Genomic DNA, 20,725 nt, shown 5'->3' on the forward strand with positions numbered 1-20,725 from the left:
TTTGTGCTCGGTCGTCAAGCAGGGGATAATGTCCGCAAAGTAATCCACCTCCTTCCTATCCTCTGCCAGCGTAAAATCCCGGGCTTTTTGCTCTCACTGCATATTTACAAAGTGTTTCATTCGCTTTCTTGGGACTACCTCCAATATGTTCTGACCAGATGGGGATTTGGGACACACTATTTATCGTGGATCCAAGCCCTCTATTCCGCACCGTCAGTAAAATATGTGGGCTTCCTCTCTGGCTCATTCCCCATATTTCAGGGAACTAGCCAAGGCTGTCCCCTGTCCCCAGCGCTCTTTATCTTGGCACTAGAGCCGTTGGCGGCGGTGATCAGGGCCAACGGTGACATTACAGGAGTCCCCTACGCTGGAACCCAGTATAAGGCAAATTTTTTTGCAGACAATGCGCTTTTGACTCTGTCAAACCCACTCATCTCCATGCCCAACCTGCAACTTGTATTAGATTGATTCTCAGCCTTCTCTGGCCTTCAAATTAACCCTTACAAGACCACGGCGCTGAATGTCAACCTTCCTATGGATTTGGTGCAGCCCATCCAAGACCATTTCCCGTATCGTTGGGCATCACACTCGATCTAATATTTAGGCATCAAATTAACGGCTGCCTATTCCTCCCTGTTCTCAATCAATTACTACCCCCTGCTGCGTACAGTGACCACCCTTATGCATGCATGGCAATTTCCCACCCTTTCATGGATAGGAAGGATCTCGGCAGCTAAAATGACAATCCTGCCCAAAGTCCTTTACTATTTTCGCACTCTGCCTGTCCAAGTGCCCACTTTCTTCCTTCGATTTTTGCAGAACAGGATCCTCCAATTTATCTGGGCGCATAAACACCCTAGAGTACATAGAGCCACTCTTTACACCCATAGATTTCAGGGAGGCCTGGGGGTCCCCAATATATTTAAGTACTACACAGCGGCGCAGATTTCCCCGTTGTCCATGCTCCACGTGACCACGGATGTTCCTTTGTGGGTGCTTCTTGAAGTGCCCAATTGTGACTCGTGTTCACCCCAAGCCCTGCTCTGGCTTCCCCATAAAATGACGCCCCCCCCCCTTGAGCCCCATGCATCTACATGGTCTGCAGATTTGGGACTCAGTCCGCTTCTCTGGTAACTTGATGTCCCCCTTTCTACCCCTGCTCCCCATCACTCACAAACCTCTTTTCCCCCCAGGCATTCTCTTGGTGTCCCTCACATGGCTACCCACGGGTTCAAAACTTTCTTTCCTCCCGCTCTTTCCCCTCCTGGGAGACTATTCGAGAAATGCATGGTGCGCCGGCTAGTGAGCATTATCTCTTCATTCAACTGAAACACTGGATTAATGCCTTGCGTCGCACGTTCACTTACCCATTTCAATAGACCTTTTTTGAACACGCATGTCAGCATGCCCCTGGGTGCCCTGGCCTCCTTGAATGGACGCCCGCCATCAACACTCCTCTCTTATATGGCTCAATGGGAAAGGGACCTCCATGCCCCAATAGACTTGGAAGACTGGAGTAAGGCCTGGAGAATGGTAGCCAAATGTTCGTCCAATACAAATACCCTAGAAGCAGCATACAAGGTACTATTCCAATGGTACTGGGTTCTGGCTCGCACAGCTCAGGCCTTCCCAGGAAGTACTGACAGATGCTTTTGCAACTGCCGACAGTGGGGTGATGTCATACACACCTGGTGGTCCTGCCCAGGACTGGTGGGGTTCTGGTCTAGGGTTTTTGGTTTGCTGCAGACACTCTTCCATCTAACAGTCTGAAGGGACGCCAGGCTAGCCCTACTACATTGTCCAATACCTGGTTTGCACATTCCTCAGCAAAAGCTGGCCACCACCAAGCAGACTATAGCCCAAGCCTGGAAGACCCAACGAGTAGATTTCCAAGGGGTGAAGACACGTATGACTGCTATGCTACTTCAGGAACGCATGTCCAGCATTGTGCATGATTCACACACCAAATTCTTCAAAATCTGGGATCCATGGATCTCTTATGAGTTACCTACACTCCAAGCGTCCTGTCTGGGCCTGGTCTGACTCCCCTCGGTGGGGCGTCCGCGTCCGAGATTCCCCGTCCCTTTCCCCTCACTCATATCTCCGACCTCCCTTCTCTTGCCTTTTAGCTCTTTACACTTTTTTTTCTAGTCTCTCACTTTCCTACCTCTTACTGCTGCCTCCCAGGGAGGGGGGTTGCTGGAGAAATTGGGGATAGAACACCTCATGCAGTAGTCAGTTTTTGATACCATCCCCTGCTTTCACTATGTTATGTGTTATTTGTGAAGGATATTGCTCTTTGGAATTCTGTACATGTTTTGTAGCCCCTGCAAGGGCGTTCAATAAGCGTGTTATATTTTCTTGTTTACCCAAAATCCAATAAACATATTGAAACAGAAAATATCACCAGAATAAACTGTAGGTAGTTCCAATAAAGTAATTAGGGAGAACATGCAGTTCTCAATTAGGACTAAAGGTGACAGTAAAAATATAAGTATATCCTCAATTCAAGGATATGTTCTATTCCTACAGGTAAGAATATTAAACCAAAGTGAGCAGTTGGTAATAATTTGGATAATTCTGACAATGCAAGAAAAACATTGGGGTCTCTTTATGAAGAGTCTTGGTTAATTAGGGTTTCAATGTCCTGCTTCATGCCTAGTTCTGCGTCTGTCTCCACGTGGGGATGGGGAGCTCCAAATAGGTACTGGGCATGGAGTAGAGGGAGTACATGGTAAATTGCTCCGATCCAATAGACTCAATTTAATAATGATATCTTTCCCCTCTGGGGTAGTAATGGCAATGTAAGTAGTGCCATTGTGTGGGATGATCAGTTTAAAGGGGAAGCCCCATCTGTAACAAATCCTTTCTGAGGAAAGCACAGAAGTAATTTCCATCTTTCTGCATCTGTCAATAATGGTTTTTGTCAGTTATTACTGCGTAAACTGGTACCAATACTAGAGGCTATTACTGCATAAACTGGCACCAATACTAGGGGTTATTACTCTGTAAACTGGCACCAATACTAGCGACTGTTACTGCGTAAACTGGCACCAATACTAAGGCTCTTACTGCGTGAATTGCCACCAATACTAAGGTTATTGCGTATACTGGCAATAAAGTTGGGGTTATTATTGCATACACTGGCACCAATGCTGGGGATTCTTTCTGTGTAAACTGGTACCAATGCAAGAAAAAGTAATAGGTGGCTGGAAAAAAATACCTGTTATTATAGGTGGCTGTGTAAAATTGGTACATAGTTACATAGTTAGTCAGGTTGAAAAAAGACACAAGTCCATCCAGTTCAACCAAAAAAAAAATAAAACAAAAACAAACAAAATAAAATATACTATACATATATATATACACATATACACACATACATATACCAGCCCATATACCCAATTCTATACCCACAGTTGATCCAGAGGAAGGCAAAAAAACCCCAGCAGAGCATGATCCAATTTGCTAAAGCAGGGGAAAAAATTCCTTCCTGATCCCCCGAGAGGCAATCGGATTTTCCCCGGATCAACTTTACCTATAAATTTTAGTACCCAGTTATATTACGTACACTTAAGAAATAATCCAGGCCTTTCTTAAAGCAATCCACTGAGCTGGCCATAACCACCTCTGCAGGGAGTCTATTCCACATTTTCACAGCTCTTACTGTGAAGAAACCTTTCCGTATTTGGAGATGAAATCTCTTCTCCTCTAGACTTAAAGAATGCCCCCTTGTCCTCTTTGTTGACTTTAAAGTGAATAACTCGACACCAAGTTCCCTATATGGACCCCTTATATATTTGTACATGTTGATCAAATCCCCCCTTAATCTCCTCTTATCAAGAGTGAATAAATTCAGTTCCTCTAATCTTTCCTCATAGCTGAGTTGCTCCATGCCTCTTATCAGTTTGGTTGCCCTTCTCTGCACTTTCTCCAGTTCCCCGATATCCTTTTTGAGAACTGGTGCCCAAAACTGAACGGCATATTCCAGATGAGGTCTTACTAATGATTTGAACAGGGGCAAAATGATATCTCTCTCTCTGGAGTACATACCTCTCTTAATACAAGAAAGGACTTTGCTCGCTTTGGAAACCGCAGCTTGGCATTGCATGCTATTATTGAGCTTATGATCTACCAAAACCCCCAGATCCTTCTCCACTATGGATTCCCCCAGTTGTACTCCCCCTAGCGTGTATGATGCATGCATATTCTTAGCCCCCAAGTGCATAACCTTACATTTCTCAACATTAAACCTCATCTGCCACATAGTCGCCCAATTAGACAGAGCATTGAGGTCTGCTTGTAAATTGGTGACATCCTGTAAGGACGTTATTGCACCACATAGCTTGGTGTCATCTGCAAAGACGGAAATGTTACTCTTGATCCCAGACCCAATATCATTTATAAAGATATTAAAAAGTAAGGGTCCCAGCACTGAACCTTGGGGTACACCACTCATAACCTTAGACCATTCAGAGTAAGAATCATTAACCACTACTCTCTGAATTCTGTCTTTTAGCCAGTTTTCTATCCATCTACAAACTGATGTTTCCAAACCTGTAGACTTTACCTTACACATGAGCCGTGTGTGCGGAACAGTATCGAATGCTTTTGCAAAATCCAAATATATCACATCCACCGCCACCCCTCTGTCCAAGGTTTTACTTACCACCTCATAAAAAGAAATCAGGTTTGTCTGACAACTCCTGTCTTTCATGAATCCATGCTGTCTGTTGCTCAAAATATTTTTTTCCTGCAAGAACTCATCTATGTGGTCTTTTATTAGTCCCTCCAGTATCTTCCCAACTATAGAAGTTAAACGAACGGGTCTATAATTACTTGGTAAGGACTTTGTTCCCTTTTTAAATATAGGCACCACATTGGCCCTGCGCCAATCCAGTGGTACTATTCCTGTCATTAATGAGTCCCTAAAAATTAGATACAATGGCTTTGAAATTACAGAGCTCAATTCTTTTAGGATCCGTGGGTGGATGCCATCAGGTCCAGGTGCTTTCTCCACCTTTATTCTGTCCAAATATTTCTGGACCATATCACTTATGAGCCATTGTGGATTAGGGGCTGCGTCAGTACCACCCCCATTGTGGACATGAGCTCCCCCATGCTCCTTTGTATACACAGAGCTGAAGAAAGTATTTAATAAGTTAGCCTTCTCTTTGTCCCCAGTCACCCACTCCAGATTATTTTGCAAAGGGCCTACATGCTCAGACTTAACCTTTTTACTATTAATATATTTGAAGAATTTTTTGGGGTTTGTCCTACTGTCTTTTGCAATTTGTCTTTCATTTTGAATTTTTGCATCCTTGATTTCCTTTTTACATATTCTGTTAAATTCCTTGTAACATTTAAATGACAGTAGTGTTCCTTCATTTTTATATTTTTTGAAAGCTCTTTTTTTATAGTTTATAGCTTTTTTAACTTTGGCCGTGAGCCACATCGGCTTTATTTTTAACCTTTTAAACTTATTGCCCATGGGAATATACTTTGCCGTGAGATCACAAACAAGCTTTTTGAAGAATTCCCATTTCTGTTCTGTGCCCATTGGTGCCAATATTCTCTCCCAGTCTAAGTCCTGGAGAGCAGCCCTCATCCTTGGAAAATTTGCTCTCTTGAAATTAAGTGTTTTTATCTTTCCCGTATGTCATTTTTGCTTACAGCTAACATCAAATGAAATCATGTTATGGTCACTGCTACCCAGATGTTCCTTTATCTGAACATTAGTAATACGTTCTGCATGGTTTGAGATTACCAGGTCCAACAGAGCATCATTCCTAGTTGGGGCCTCAATAAACTGTACCATAAAATTGTCCTGTAATAGGTTTACAAATTTTTGCCCTTTAACTGTCCCAGCAGTGCCATTACCCCAGTCAATTTCTGGGTAGTTAAAATCCCCCATTATTATCACTGTCCCAGCCCTTGCAGCCCTTTCTATCTGTGCAAGGAGCTGAGTCTCCACTTCCTCATTAACATTGGGTGGTCTATAACAAACTCCAATGATTAACTTTGAACTACGCGCATCTGTATGCAGTTCTACCCATAATGCCTCAGACTCATCACACTCTCCGCCCACCAGGTCCTCTTTCTCACTTGCTTTGAGATTATTTCTCACATACAGACAGACCCCTCCACCTTTCCTTTTTACTCTGTCTTTCCGAAAGAGTGCATAGCCAGGAATATTAATAGCCCAGTCATGTGAGGAATGAAGCCAAGTTTCAGCAATACCGATTACATCATAGCTCTCCTGATGCACCAGAGCTTCCAACTCGCCTATTTTGCTTGGCAGACTTCTGGCATTGGCAAACAAACATTTTAATGTATTAATATATTTTGACCGGTCACACACTATCCTCTTGGGTGTTCCAAGATTACAACTAGGACTTGCTACTATATTTACCTTGGGTTTATGTGCTTCGGTTACCCCACCACTAATGCCCCTATTATTACCCTCTGGAATATGCTCCACGCTGACTATCTCTATCTCTGAACCCACCCCCCCATCACCTAGTTTAAAAAACCCTCTAACTTTTTGGCCATCCTCAATCCCAGCTGATCTGCACCCTCCTCATTTAGGTGCAGTCCATCCCTTCTATAGTACCGGTTGTCGACTGAGAAGTCGTCCCAGTCCTCCAGGAACCCAAACCCCTCCTTACTACACCAGCTTTTGAGCCACTTGTTTACTTCCCTAATCTCCCTCTTCCTTTCTGGTGTGGCTCGATGTACTGGTAGTATTCCTGAGAATACTACCTTGGAGGTCCTTTTCCTCAACTTAGCTCCCAAGTCCCTAAAATCATTCTTTAGGACACTCCATCTGCCTCTGACTTTGTCATTGGTGCCAACGTGCACCATGACAGCTGGGTCTTCCCCAGCCCCTCTCAGTAATCTGTCCACCAGATCCGTGATGTGCCGAACCCGAGCGCCCGGCAGACAACATACAGTTCGGCACTTCAGGTTGTTGTTACAGATTGGCCTCTCTGTCCTCCTAAGAATTGAGTCCCCTACCACCAGAATCTGTCTTTCCTTTCCCTTCTCTCCCCCCCCACTCTCACTGGAGGAGTTCTTCTCCTGGCAGCTAGGAGAATCTCTCAGCTCCAGCAGTGCTGGTCCCTGACTGGGATCACCAATGTCACTCAATGGAGCGTACTTATTGGGATGCTCCAGCCCTGGATCGGCCTCCCTGGCACTTGCCCCTCTACCCTTCCTGACTGTCACCCATCTACTCTCTGCTACTGCCTGCACCTCCTTGTCTCCACCCACCTCTGTGCTGGCCCCTGCCAGCGCCTGCCGTGTACTATCCTGGTTCTTATTTAGGGTGGAGGGGCCTCTCAGTGCTGACAGTTGCTTCCCCAGATTCAGAACCTGGGCTTCCAGGGAAAAAATGTGCTTACATTTTGCACAGCAGTATTCACCCTCGATCAGATGATCAAGGAACGCATACATGCCGCAAGATGTACACCGAGTCGCCTCTCCACACCCGCCAGTCATCGTACCTATTAATTTGATGGTACTTAGTATTAGATAGTTACTTACATACACACACACACACACACACACACACTTAGGATCTGTTCATTGGTCTTCATTAGTGACATATTTAATATAGGAGATTTACACGGCCCTGGTGTTTTCTGAAATTGCCTTAAACTAAAAAGAAAGGCTTTTGGAAGTTTTCCTCTCTCTCAGGTCTGAAGAAATACACGAGGAAGAAAGGAAAACTATTGAAAGTGTGTCTTTTAGGTGTTAGGTTAGTACAATAAAAAGGTATCATTGCATACCACATTTCTCTCGTATTTTGTTATTAGTGTCCCCCCCCCCCGTTTTGACTGTGGTATTTTATGTGCCCCCGCTATAAATTGATCATGCTGGATCAAGATAAGCCTCGGGTACGTATTTTGGTTTTTACCTTCATGAATAAATTGGGGGTGTTCCAGGCAGAGGACTATATGAACACCTTAAGAAAGAAAATAGTCACTGATTGGAAGGATTAGGGATAATTTTGCTATAAGTGCTTCTGGATCTTGCTTTTCTTAGAAGGAAGGTTCTGTGCTTAAAGGAGATTTTCCATTTTTTCTTGGAAATATTCATTAACTTGTTCACTCTGACCCTTGACCCCTGACCCATTTAGGTTTTCATAGAGCAGATTTCTTTTTACATGATTCTATGAAATGGCTGGCATGTAGTATACAAATCTATGTTTTTTTTCATAGTTTAATCACTCTGTGGCAGTCTTAAAAAAAAGATAAAAAATACGTCATCCCGCTTCCTTTAAAACACATTTTCCAAAATGAAGTGGCTCCTCCAAGTTATCAAGAGCATCATTACATCTGTTAACTGGGAAGGAGTTTCAGAAAAAAAATGCACTTTAAGAAACACATTATGGTGCTCTGTGACAGCATCCAGGGCATAAACAATACCAAACCATTTTTTTTTTTTCGCTGAAGAAAAGTGTCATCCTAATCTACAAGAAAACTCACAGTAATATTGAGATTTTATTATAGAATGAAATCAACTTTTTTTTTCCATAAGATAGATAACACAGAAGTTCTCAAATTCCAGGACCACCCCCTCTAGATATTTGGAGGTTAAATTGTTCTTCCATCTACCCTTCAACTCCAGTTTATGAACAGATCATAAATATACCTTGGGCCAGAACAGCCCCAAAACATAGTATTTAAATTACATAAAGAAAAAAAACACATGAAACAGATATTTGATCCAACACTTACAGAACTGATATGCCCCAGTGAGTCCCAGCTCTTTGTCCTGCAGCTTCAAACACCGAAAGTCCAATCAGGGAGATTGTTGGCGCAACAGTGAGCGGTCCAATATAGTTGAGCAGTGCCCCAGGTAAACCAACAATGCCAATAACGATTTCAAACAAACTTGACACTATAATTGCCCCCTGTATCTGTAAATTAAAAGAATGAAATATTATACAGATTGCACCAGATGTTCACTGATGTAGCACTCAATATAAATTTGCATGGCAGACTCCCCTTTGCATTAAAGTATGCTTTAAACCTATGGACTTATGGCAAACAGGACCCGTTTCAATATACAACCTTTTTGATGCTTGAGCTTTTGCAAATTAAACACCTAGCCATAACTTGGCACTTATAACTTTCCATGATATGCTGTAATTCATCCTGCTCTAACCCCCTGTGTGTTGCTCAGAGCAAAGAAGATGATCAGGCATAGTGTGCAATGCGATTTTTAATGTGTTTACTTTAAAGTGATATCAAACCCTTAATTTTTGTGTCCCTTTCTGTTGCAGGTGTCACCATTTACATTGCATGCTGCTGGACACTTAAACACCCTTAATAACCAGACCAATTTTCAGCTTTCGGTGCTCTCACATTTTGAATGACAATTACTCAGTCATGCAACACTGGACCTATATGAAATTTTTGTCCTTTTTTCACATAAATTGAGCTTTCTTTTGGTGGTATTTAATCACTTCTCAGTTTTTTATTTTTTGTGCTATAAAAGAAAAAATACAGAAAATTCTGTAAAAAAAATAATTTTTCTTCGTTTCTCTTATAAAATTTAGCAGATTAGTAATTTTTTCTTCATAAATTTTGGCCAAAATTTATACTACTACATATCTTTGGTAAAAAATAAGTACAAATTGGTGGATATTATTTGTTTTTTTTGTGAAAGTTATAGAGTCCACAAGCTATGGTGCCAATATCTGAAAATTGATCACACCTGAAGTACTGACAGCCTATTTCAATTCTTGAGACCCTAACATGCCAGAAAAGTACAAATACCCCCCAAATGACCCCTTTTTGGAAAGAAGACATTCCAAGGTATTTAGTAAGAGGCATGATGAGTTTTTTGAAGTTGTCATTTTTTTCCCACAATTCTTTGCAAAATCAAGATTTTTTTTTTTCACAAAATTGTCATATTATCAGTTTATTTCTCACACACAGCATATGCATACCACAAATTACACCCCAAAACACATTCTGCTATTACTCCCGATGCATAATGTGAAAGATGAAGTTATGCTGAGTAAATAGATACCCAACATGTCACTCTTCAAAATTTCACACGCTCGTGGAATGGCGCCAAACGTCGCTACTTAAAAATCCCCATAGGCGACGATTTCATTTTTTTTACTAGTTATATGTTTTGAGTTACAGAGGAGGTCTAGGGCTAGAATTATTGCTCTCGCTCTAACGTTTGCAGCAATACCTCATGTGTGGTTTGAACACCGTTTTCATATGTGGGCGGGACTTACGTATGCGTTCGCTTCTGCATGCGAGCACATGGGGACAGGGGCGCTTTAAAAAATAATTTTTTTTTTATTGTTCATTTTACTTTATTTATTTTAGTTTGACATTTTGTTCCCCAAAAATAAATTTTTTAATCACTTTTATTCCTATTACAAGGAATGTAAACATCCCTTGTAATAGGAATATGGCATGACAGGTCCTCTTTACAGTGAGATATGGGGTCAATAAGACCCCGCATCTCACCTCTAAGCTGGCGAGTCGGTTAGAAGCACTGGAGGCGGCGGGGGGGGGGGGATGTCTATGGCTGGGTATTGCAGGGTATCACCGACTATGGCTGGGTATGGCTAGGTATCTCAGAGTATGGCGTTGCAGAGTATTGCATTGCAGGGTATTGGCGGGTGTTGCAGAGCATTGCAGAGTGTTGCAGGGTATTGGCGGGAGTTGCAGAGCATTGCAGAGTGTTGCAGGGTATTGAAGAGTGTTGCAGGGTATTGCAGAGTGTTGCAGGGTATTGCAGAGTGTTGCAGGGTATTGCAGAGTGTTGCAGGGTATTGCAGAGTGTTGCAGGGTATTGGTGGGTGTTGCAGAGCATTGCAGAGTGTTGCAGGGTATTGGCGGGTGTTGCAGAGCATTGCAGAGTGTTGCAGGGTATTGCAGAGTAATGGCAGGGAATTGAGGGGTTAAATTTCAGTGAGCAGCGATGTGGGCACTGCAGATGCAGCCCACAGCGCTGCTGACACCGATCTCTTCCCCCTCCGCTGTACCGATCGGTATAGAGATTGGTGTAAACAAACAGCCGTTTGTTTACAAGTGATCACTCCGTCATTTGTCCTGTGGACCCGGCGGTCACGGATGCTCTCGAATGCGTGCCCCAGGGGGCGCGCGAGAGCGGAATTCTGGGGAGGACGTCATATGACGGTTAAACAACCGCCCTGTAGCCATCATTCGGCTTTGGGCCGGTTGTTAAGCGGTTAATGCACATATCTGGGAGAGGATCTAGGCCTGGTTCACGCTGGTGCAATTTTAGATGCGACTTGGGTTGCATATGTAGCGGATGATATTTGGGATCAAATGTCACACACCTGTAAATTTAGTTTTTGGCCTCAGAACAGTAAAGGTTCTGAGGGTTAATTGTGTAGGTAAGTCTTAACACCAGTCTGGCCAGGCTGTATTTGTAAGTTCTGCCTGGTCATGCGGACGGTGAGGTGCACATGACAGGCTAGAATCAAGTCTGGTTGGAGGTTTGGGTACCGCTCTTCTCTAAGCCAATCAGTGGGAGTGCCGGGGTCCGCTGAGGAGTCTGGGAAGGGGTACTTAAAAGGGGGTGGGTCACATGTTCGGGGTTCCGGAGTTGTTCAAAAGACCCGTGTGGTCTGGTTCCAGGACCAGGGTAGCCCCGTGAGGGATCGCGGTCACGGGGTGTTCAACACATGTTCCTGTCAGTGGCCCCTGATAGACCTGCCTGGTCTGGGGTAGGGATCCGTCCGTTCCCGAGTCTCGGAACCTGCTGGTCCGAGGTGCAGTACTGAGGGAGGATTCAAAGTGTCCGGGTGTGAAATGCTACTACTTCCACTGCGGGGGCTGCGGAGGAAACCACTCTGGAACAGATGGATACTGCTTCTACCACTGACTCCACTAGAAAGAGTGAAGCGCGCAAAGTCTTCAAGGAAGCCGCGCAGAGTTTTGCCACTGAGTCCAGCTGGATCTGATCAGCGGAAGGAAGTTGTTGCAGATATAAGCCTGACCGTGAGTACATCCTTGTCTAATTATTTACCGGCAGAGGAATACAGAGATTCAGAGCTAGAGACACTGTCGAACCTAGAGGATGGGGACATTTTTGGGCTACTGTCGGAGGAGTTGTTGTGGGCAGGGGGAGATGATGTGGCTGCCACTTGTACAAATGTTACAGACTGGTTGGAGTTGACCTCCGGGAGTGTTGAACGTGGCGGGTCCAGTTACGGTGAGTTTCCCTATGTCCCCAGGGATGTTATGACTGCGATTCGGCTTGGTACGAAGATGATGTTTGGAACTACCTCAAGATTCCAAAGCCGCTTTGGAAAAGGGCCTTTTCACCAGAGCTTTATGACAGATTTCAAGGGTGTTTGCTACACTGGAGCTATGGTCGGCACATCTGCAGTGACAAAATTATAATATGCCGACCGGAAAAAAAAGCGCTATCTACTTCAGCACTACAGTTGATGCCCAAGGTAAAGATCTGACTCTAACTGACCCAAGGGATCCGTCCATTCCCGAGTCTCAGAACCTGCTGGTCCGAGGCGCAGTAACTGAGGGAGGATTCAAAGTGTCCAGGTGCGCTCTCGGTTTGGAGGGACAGGGCAGCTCATGGAAGTAACCGATGGAGGACTCTTCCGAGGAGGGCCGGCAAGTGGCATCCTGAGAAGTGCCTGGTTACTGAGTTGAGAAGGACATTGACGAATGCACACTTTTCCAGTGCCATAAATGAGATGGGAAACATTCCAGGTATGGAGGAAAAAGGTTCCGGTTTGCCCTTTGTTGTTTGTTCAAGTTTGAGTCAACGTGCTGACTGCCATGATCTCTGGCTAGAGATGTGTTCAGCTTTGAAGTACCCAGCTGCTAGTGGCTACTCTCTGGGTGGAAATAGAGACTTTGCTAGACCTGCAGTTCAAGGTGCCCAAGTTCTTCACCCGTGCCCTCTGTTTCCTAAGAGACTGTTAATTGAAAGTTCAACTGCAGAATAAAACCACTTTTAAAGGACTTCATCTGTGTCAGTGTACAAGTCGTTGGGTATCAACCCTGAGAATCCCTAGAAGTGAAGGAGCAGGCCGAGAGAAGGTAACCGGTAAGCCCATTAAGTCAAGGCCGTCCTGCAACGGGTTATGGCCACTATGCATTGAATCACATGACAAAGAAAATCACATTCATTTCAATCATCAATGCAATACAGCTACAGAAGCCATAAGATTTTGTGCACCATAGACTTCCATGAAAATGCATCAAAACACATCTACATATGCTTGAAATGTGATTCCAGTGCCCCCCCCCCCCAACTATTCTCTTCCTCCTCCAGAAATTGCAGTAGTAAGAAGATGGTGTCAAAAACACATAACAAATGTATCAAATTGTACTGCAGTTGCACTACATAAGCACATTAGAAGTCAGATGAAATCACAGTTGTACTAGTGTGAACCAGGCCTGAAGGATGGTGCCTTCACAAAAACTCACAGGCAGCCCAACAGCATACCGCATAAAAGACACGTTTCTGCTTCTCCTTCAATGAAAATGGTTGACAGCACTGCCTCAGGAGCCGCCGTAAAACTCTTTTCTTGGAGGAGCATATGATCTTGCATTTGCTGTTCTTTTGAGCTGTCTGTGCATGGCGCAATATCCTAGAAGTGGCTAATGGGGCACGCATGCCCAGTGCAGCTATAGCTGACTATGGTAATCATGTGACTTTTGTTTACTTGTTGAGTGCACGCTCTGCAACTGGAAGTGCAAGGGAGTAGCACACAGAAAACAGAAAGAAACTGTAAGATGAAAACATTTAAATATAGAAAAAAAATGGGGACTTTAAAAGGTGCAAATGGACACAAAATTATAAAATCATTATTATAAATCAGTAAAATCCATTATATAAAACAGTTATTTTCAACAGATACATATATCAAATTGATTAAAAATTATGCTTCCATTCGACATGTTTTGCCGAATATTTACACAGCTTCTTCAGGAGTATGTCCATCAATCTAAATTAAATAAATAATTCATGAAAGAAAATGTATAAAATAGATATAATCAACTTGTTTGAAAAAGCTCTCGGGGGGGCTGCACTAATAATAAATCAGTGCAGACCCCCCTGTCAGGAGACCAGCAGATCACCTCTCGTCTGTCAGCGAAAGTAGAGGAAAAGCCAATACATGGCTTTTCCTGTTTACACTGTGATCAGCTCTGATTGGACACAGATGATCACATGGTAAAAAGCCTCCGTCAGAGAGGTGATGTGTCAAACTGACACCCCAAACCACTGATTGCCACGCTGCTTGCCCTCCCACTGGCGCGCAATCCCAGGTTATCCCGCTGGACGCCATATGATGCACAGTAGAGATAACTAAACCACTTCTCGGCTGTCATTCTGATATAGGTCAGGCAGGAAGTGGTTAAAGTCCCCCATGTTTTTCTATTTTTCTATATTCAATTACTGGGATGTGGTGCCAAAATATATTTTCTTCATTTAGCACTTAATAGTAGTATTATGAAAAAATGTAAATGTTTTTGCCTGTTTTTGAAAGGAATTGCTTGTTGTAGTCTGTTAGTTTTCTCTTTTTGGATGTGTGGCTAATATATGAGAAGGCTTTAGTATAACCCCTGGCAAAAAGCATGGAATAACCACTCTTGGAAAATGTTCATTCAATTGTTTATATTGTGTAGAAAAAAACTAATCACAGACATGCCCCAAAACTATTTCTATTTAACATTCCAACCTTCTGGCTTTAAGAAAGTCTTAAAAAAAAAATTTTTTAAAAAGAAAGAAAAACTGTAGTCATTTGCAAATTGGAGCTGTTGCACCAACCTGATTGATATGAATCATGGCTCCAACACAAGAGATGTCAGTTGATACAAAGGAGAGAATTATATAACTTCTTCAAGAAGATAAAGTATCACGGAATGTTGCACATAGCGGAGGAGAGTAAAAAAATGCCAAGAAATTCTTTAAGTTTATAAATAGTAAAAGAGGGAAGTCGGATCATATTGGCCCCATAAAGAATGATGAAGTGAATCTGGTTACAAAAGACAGAGATGGCAAAGGTATTTGAATTTATTCCTCTCCTCAGTCTTCACGGGGAAAAACGGGGGACTTAAGTAACCAAGACTGCAATATTTATCCTCATGACTTGTCACAGGAAGCACCCTCATGCCTAACAGAGCATAGAATTAGGAATAGACTTGAAAAACTTAACATTAATAAGTCACTGGGACCAGATGGCTTGCACCTGAGGGTCCTTAAGGAACTCAAGTAATTGCCAGACCATTGTTCCTTATTTTTGAGAACAGTCACAACCGACTTGAATGGTCCACAATGGGGCAAAAAAGCATTTAGTCAGCCACCAATTGTGCAAGTTGTCCCACTTAAAAGGATGCGAGAGGCCTGTAATTGTCATCGTAGGTATAACTCAACTATAAGAGACAAAATCACATTGTCTGATTTTTGAAAGAATTTATTTGCAAATTATGGTGGAATATAAGTATTTGGTCACCTACAAACAAGCAAGATTTCTGGCTCTCACTGACCTGTATCTTCTTCTTTAAGAGGCTCCTCTGTCCTCTACTCATTAACCTGTATTAATGGCACCTGTTTGAACTTGATATCAGTATAAAAGACAACTATCCACAACCTAAAACAGTCACACTCAAAACTCCACTATGGTGGGGGGCGTGGCCGGCGCGTGACTGGAATGGCTGCCTGAGACCTGAGCTCTCCACATCCACAGCGGCGTTAAGCGACTTCCCGCACACCTCAGCCCATACCGAGACCATGGTGACGGCATAACTTCCCACTCTACATCGGGAGGATGTCGCTGAAGCGAAAAGACTCCAGGCCGCCTTGTAAGCTGACGGCTTTTATGCATCAGCAGTCAGCACGGCGAGGCCAAGATGGAGCCGCTCCGTCCGGGAGCATTACATATGCAGAGGCCGCATCCTCCCCTCACAGAAGCACTAACTCCAGCACTTCGCCTACAGCACTGGTAAGTGCATCCAACAAAGGTGACCCACTCCGTTCCCCTCCCGGGACTCCGACTACCCACAGCCCAGTTAAGAGCAAAATGAGACTGGATGCATCAGAGCTAGGCAGAGATGGCTGTAACTCAGGAGAGCACCCCTTCTCCACACCATTGCCTGGTCCCCAGCCAGATGCCATTACCTCCTTCCCCACCATAGGACAGACTGTTATAGACACTACCCTTAAGGAGATGCTTATATCACTCCGAAGCTCCTTACAATCGGATATGCTCTCATTCATGCAAGGCTTCGACAATAAATTGGGAATAATGGATAACATGGGTCACTCACTTAGAAACTAACATGGATGCCATGACTGCCACTGTTAATGACCTAATCGACTCACATCAAGCACAGGCACAAGAAACTAAATGGCTGACTGACAAGTTAGAAAATTTAGAGGACAGGGCAAGGCGCAATAACTTTAAGATCAGAGGGGTGCCTGAGTCAGTACAAAACACTGATCTGCCTGCCTTTGCAAAAGGTCTCAAAGTCAATGCTGCCTGAAGTGAAAAATATGGAGCTACTTGTAGATCGGACTCATAGATTGCCAAAACCTGTACCCAGAGATGTTATCCTCAGGGTACACTTTTTTCACATTAAAGAACAGTTCATGCAGAAGGTGAGAGCGTTACCAACACTCCCTGACCCATATGCTCACCTACAAATTTTTGCCGATTTACCCCAGCATACCCTGGGCAAACGCAGACAACTCAACAACATCACTAAAACCCTGCGTAACAACCAAATCCAATATCAGTGGATTGCACCTGCCAAACTCTCCATCACTCACGCGGGTTCCAAACATGTCATAACCTCAGTACAACAAGGTTTGCGGATGTTGCAGGACTGGAATATTGTCCCATCCAACAACGACCTAGTACCTATGGATCAAAGTAACATGGGAGCCAAGTCGCCGCACCCCCTGCCTCCAAGGGGTCACGGTCACACTCCATCTACTTGACTGGCTGAGGCTCGTCTACATGGTTATACTCTGTGAATGTGATCCCTGCTCATGCTCGGTTTCACTGGACTTTTACCCCCGTCCAGGGTCCCTAGACACCGTTGTGTCGGGTTTACACCCTGAACACTGTTAGTGTTTGTTCTTATTTTTTGTTTTGTTTTTCATTCCTGTACTACCGTTTCCCTAGTGGAAACATACTTCCTGCTTGGGAGCAATCTTGCCTCATCAATCACCCTTAGGGTCCACGACCCCCCCCCCCCCCCCACCCGCACAGCTTCCTTTTGTGACCAGTGTTTTCTCCCCCTCCTCTCCCCCCTCCCCTTTTTTTTTCTCTTCCTCTCTCCTTACAGGTACTCCGGATCTGCGCAAGACTTCTTTCCCAGAACATGCTGTCGTCGCTCTCATTAGACCCCGCAAGAAACCTTTTGAAAACCCTCCTTTCAATGGCACTGTCTTCTTCGAATATTATTCAACTATACGAGAGTCTATTGACATCTGACCTGCTGCATAACACAAAAGGTACCTTTACTCGTCTCTGCTGTATCCCACCACACACCATGACTATAAAAAATTGGCACTATTAACACTAAGGGATTGAATCATTCTGCAAAAAGAGCCTCCCTTTGGGCCTTGGCCAAGCATTCTCAATGCGACATAATTTGTGCTCAGGAGACGCACCTTTCAACAAGATCAATGTCTTTCAGATCCTGGAGGTCACTACTTAATTTTAAAATGCCATATCAACAACGCACCCTATACCATCGTCAATGTCTATGTCCCAAACACCCACCAAATCCGATTTCTTCGGAAACCACACAAAAAAGTTCACTGCAACAAGGCGCAACTATTTGGTGTGGCGACTTTAACTGTACCCCTGATCCAGAATTAGACTCCACTTCTCACTCCAAAAGAGGTCGTCCAGAATTAAACTCTCTTCTACATGACCTGGGCCTTTATGATGTATGGAGATGCACCCATGCAGATGAAAAGGACTTCACTTTTTTTTCCCCCTGCCACAATTCGTATTCCCGAATTGACCTCTTCCTCACAGACCAATGGACTTTACAAAAAATCTCTAATTCTACTATACATCTGACATCTTGGTCTGACCACTCCCCTGTAAGTATAATTGTAGAGGACACTGCCAGAAGTGCTCCGACTTACCTTTGGAAGTTGAACACCATGATTATGCAATCTCAACCATATACCCAAACTCTAGTGGACAATCTAAAGTCTTTTTTCGAACATAACGAGAACTCAGTTAATGATCCGGCTGTTTTATGGTCCGCGCATAAGGCGTTTATGCGCGGACTCTTTATACAACTGGGTGCTCAGGATAAGAGGCAGAGGAGGCAGCGAATGAACAAATTGCTAGCAGACATACAATCCACTGATTTCCTTAACAAGCAAAATCCTACACCAACGCTTAAATCACGACTTATTGCTCTCAGAATGGACCTTAGATCCCTGCTCTTAGAATCTCATGACAAGTACCAAAGGCGACTTAAAAGGAAGTTATATGCTGAGAACAATAAGCCCGGTAGATTTCTCTCCCATCAGATAAAAGGGTATTCCATCAAAACCCAACCGCCCTTTATCTATCATCCTCATACTAACACTAAATTGACCAATCCACAAGCCATTGCCAATGCCTTTAGTGCATACTACAGCTCACTTTACAACTTGAAAGATGATCCGACTCAACCCCAACCCTCGTCAGCGCAAATTAAAACATTTCTGGATTCAATTGATCTGCCTAGTTTAACCCCTCTTCAGTTAGAAGACCTAAATACACCTTTCACACAGACAGAAATTAAAAGGGCTATCCAATTGCTACCCGCCAACAAAGCACCAGGCCCTGATGGTTTGTGGGAGAGTATTACAAATAATTTGATTATATTCTCACCAAATACATCACCCTAATGTTTAATTCTGCTGCCTCCTCAGCCTCTTTCCCCCAGGAAATGTTGAAAGCATTAATTGTCACAATACCAAAGCCAGGGAAGGAACCCACATCGACCCAAAATTTCAGACCTATCTCCTTGCTCAATCATGACGTAAAATTGTATGCAAAAGTAATAGCAAATAGGCTTAACGACTTAATGCCGCTATTGATACACCCTGATCAATCCGGTTTTATTAAAGGGCGCTAAATGTCTGATGCGACTCGCCGAATGATCAATATCATCCACTACACGGTGACCCATCGAATGCCTTCTCTGCTTCTACCTTTGGATGCGGAGAAGGCATTCGACAGGGTTCACTGGCAAGATCTTCAACAAACGTTGGAAAAATTTGGATTCCGAGGCCATATTCTCTTGGCAATCTTGGCCCTTTACTCCTCCCCATCAGCGCAAGTATACTGCTCTTCCATGTTATCTACTGAATTTAATATATCTAATGGTACTTGCCAAGGTTGCCCCCTCTCCCCCTTAATCTTTGATTTACTAATTGAACCCCTTGCAACTAAAGTCAGATCTCATTCAAACATCTCAGGTATTCCCATTGGAGATAGTGAACATAAAATTTGTCTTTTTGCCAATGATGTGATCCTTTCATTGTCCAACCCTTCTTCCCTGGCTTCGGTACAAAATTTGTTAGATGAATTTGGTTGTGTATCTTACTATAAAATTAATGTGTCCAAGTCCTACATACTGCCCTTAGCGATATCTCCTGAACAGCAACAACATCTGAGCGACCAATACCCCTATACATGGTCTATGAATTCAATCACGTATCTGGGCATTAACCTGACAAGCACTACCAAAGATTTATACAAATCAAATTTCATTCCGTTCCTCACCACACTTTCTAATGACCTAGCGAATATCTCCAAACTTACACTGTCCAACTCAGGCAGACTTGCAGCATTCAAAAATGCTCAAGCTTCCCCAACTGCTATACTTGTTCCGCGCACTACCCATACCTATACCAACTTCCTTCTTCAGGCAGATTCAGGCAATAATTCACAAATTTATATGGCAAGGTAAGAAATCTAGAGTAGCGCGACGCATACTCATGAAACATAGAAAAGTAGATGGTCTGGGATATATTGTAGTTAGAGACTATTACTTTGCAGCCATTCTGGCTCAACTCAAGGCCTGGTTTACTCCGGATCCTCACATCCACTGGAGTGCCATAGAAGCTTCTCAGGTGGTAGGAAACAATTTACATAACTGGCTAATCTCTAACCCCAAAATCAAGTTATCTGACAACTCATTGTCACCAACCATAAAAGCATCGGTAGCGGCATTCTCTTACTTCGCAACGCACTTTCATACTACGGCTCCCACCTGCACAATTCCCCTCCCCATTGAAACTCTTACCCTTCTAACCAAGGACATACAGCTCTCTTCTTGGAAGAATAAGGGTATTTCACACATCACTGACCTATACGATGGCAACTTCATTTACTCTTTCACCTCCTTGCAGAATAAATATTCGCTCCCTGCTAAGGAATACTTTACTTATATTAGAATATCACACTGCCTAATTCAAACCCCCTCCCTACGTCGTACTATACTTACTTGGCTTGGGCATACTTTTCTAACGTTTCATCGTCTATCAAGGGCATTTCCCTCTTCTATGCACTATTAGACGGTAAAGACGCTTTCGAGAAATTACCCCCTCTGCTAAAGTGGGAAAAATAATTGGGTACCTCATTTTCCTCACAACAATGGCAGACTGCTTTGCGAGCCACTTTTCTAGCAACAAAGTCGGCAAACCTATGGGACCTCACATACAAGATAAA

General features: G+C 43.6%; 1 protein-coding gene across 2 annotated transcripts in view; it reads right to left on the reverse strand.

The window, feature by feature from the left end:
* The window catches only part of SLC23A1 (solute carrier family 23 member 1), a 1,056,923-nt gene that overhangs the window by 542,905 nt on the left and 493,293 nt on the right, over window positions 1–20,725 (reverse strand). For both annotated transcript variants that reach the window (XM_077473737.1, XM_077473738.1), the window contains exon 7: window positions 8,742–8,923. In XM_077473737.1, coding sequence (XP_077329863.1) covers window positions 8,742–8,923 — 182 coding nt within the window. The remainder of the gene's footprint in view (window positions 1–8,741; window positions 8,924–20,725) is intronic.

This window comes from Lithobates pipiens, unplaced genomic scaffold, assembly GCF_037356315.1.
Source record: "Lithobates pipiens isolate NorthernLeopardFrog02 unplaced genomic scaffold, aLitPip1_a1.2 Scaffold_8, whole genome shotgun sequence".
NCBI classification, from domain to species: Eukaryota; Metazoa; Chordata; class Amphibia; order Anura; family Ranidae; genus Lithobates; species Lithobates pipiens.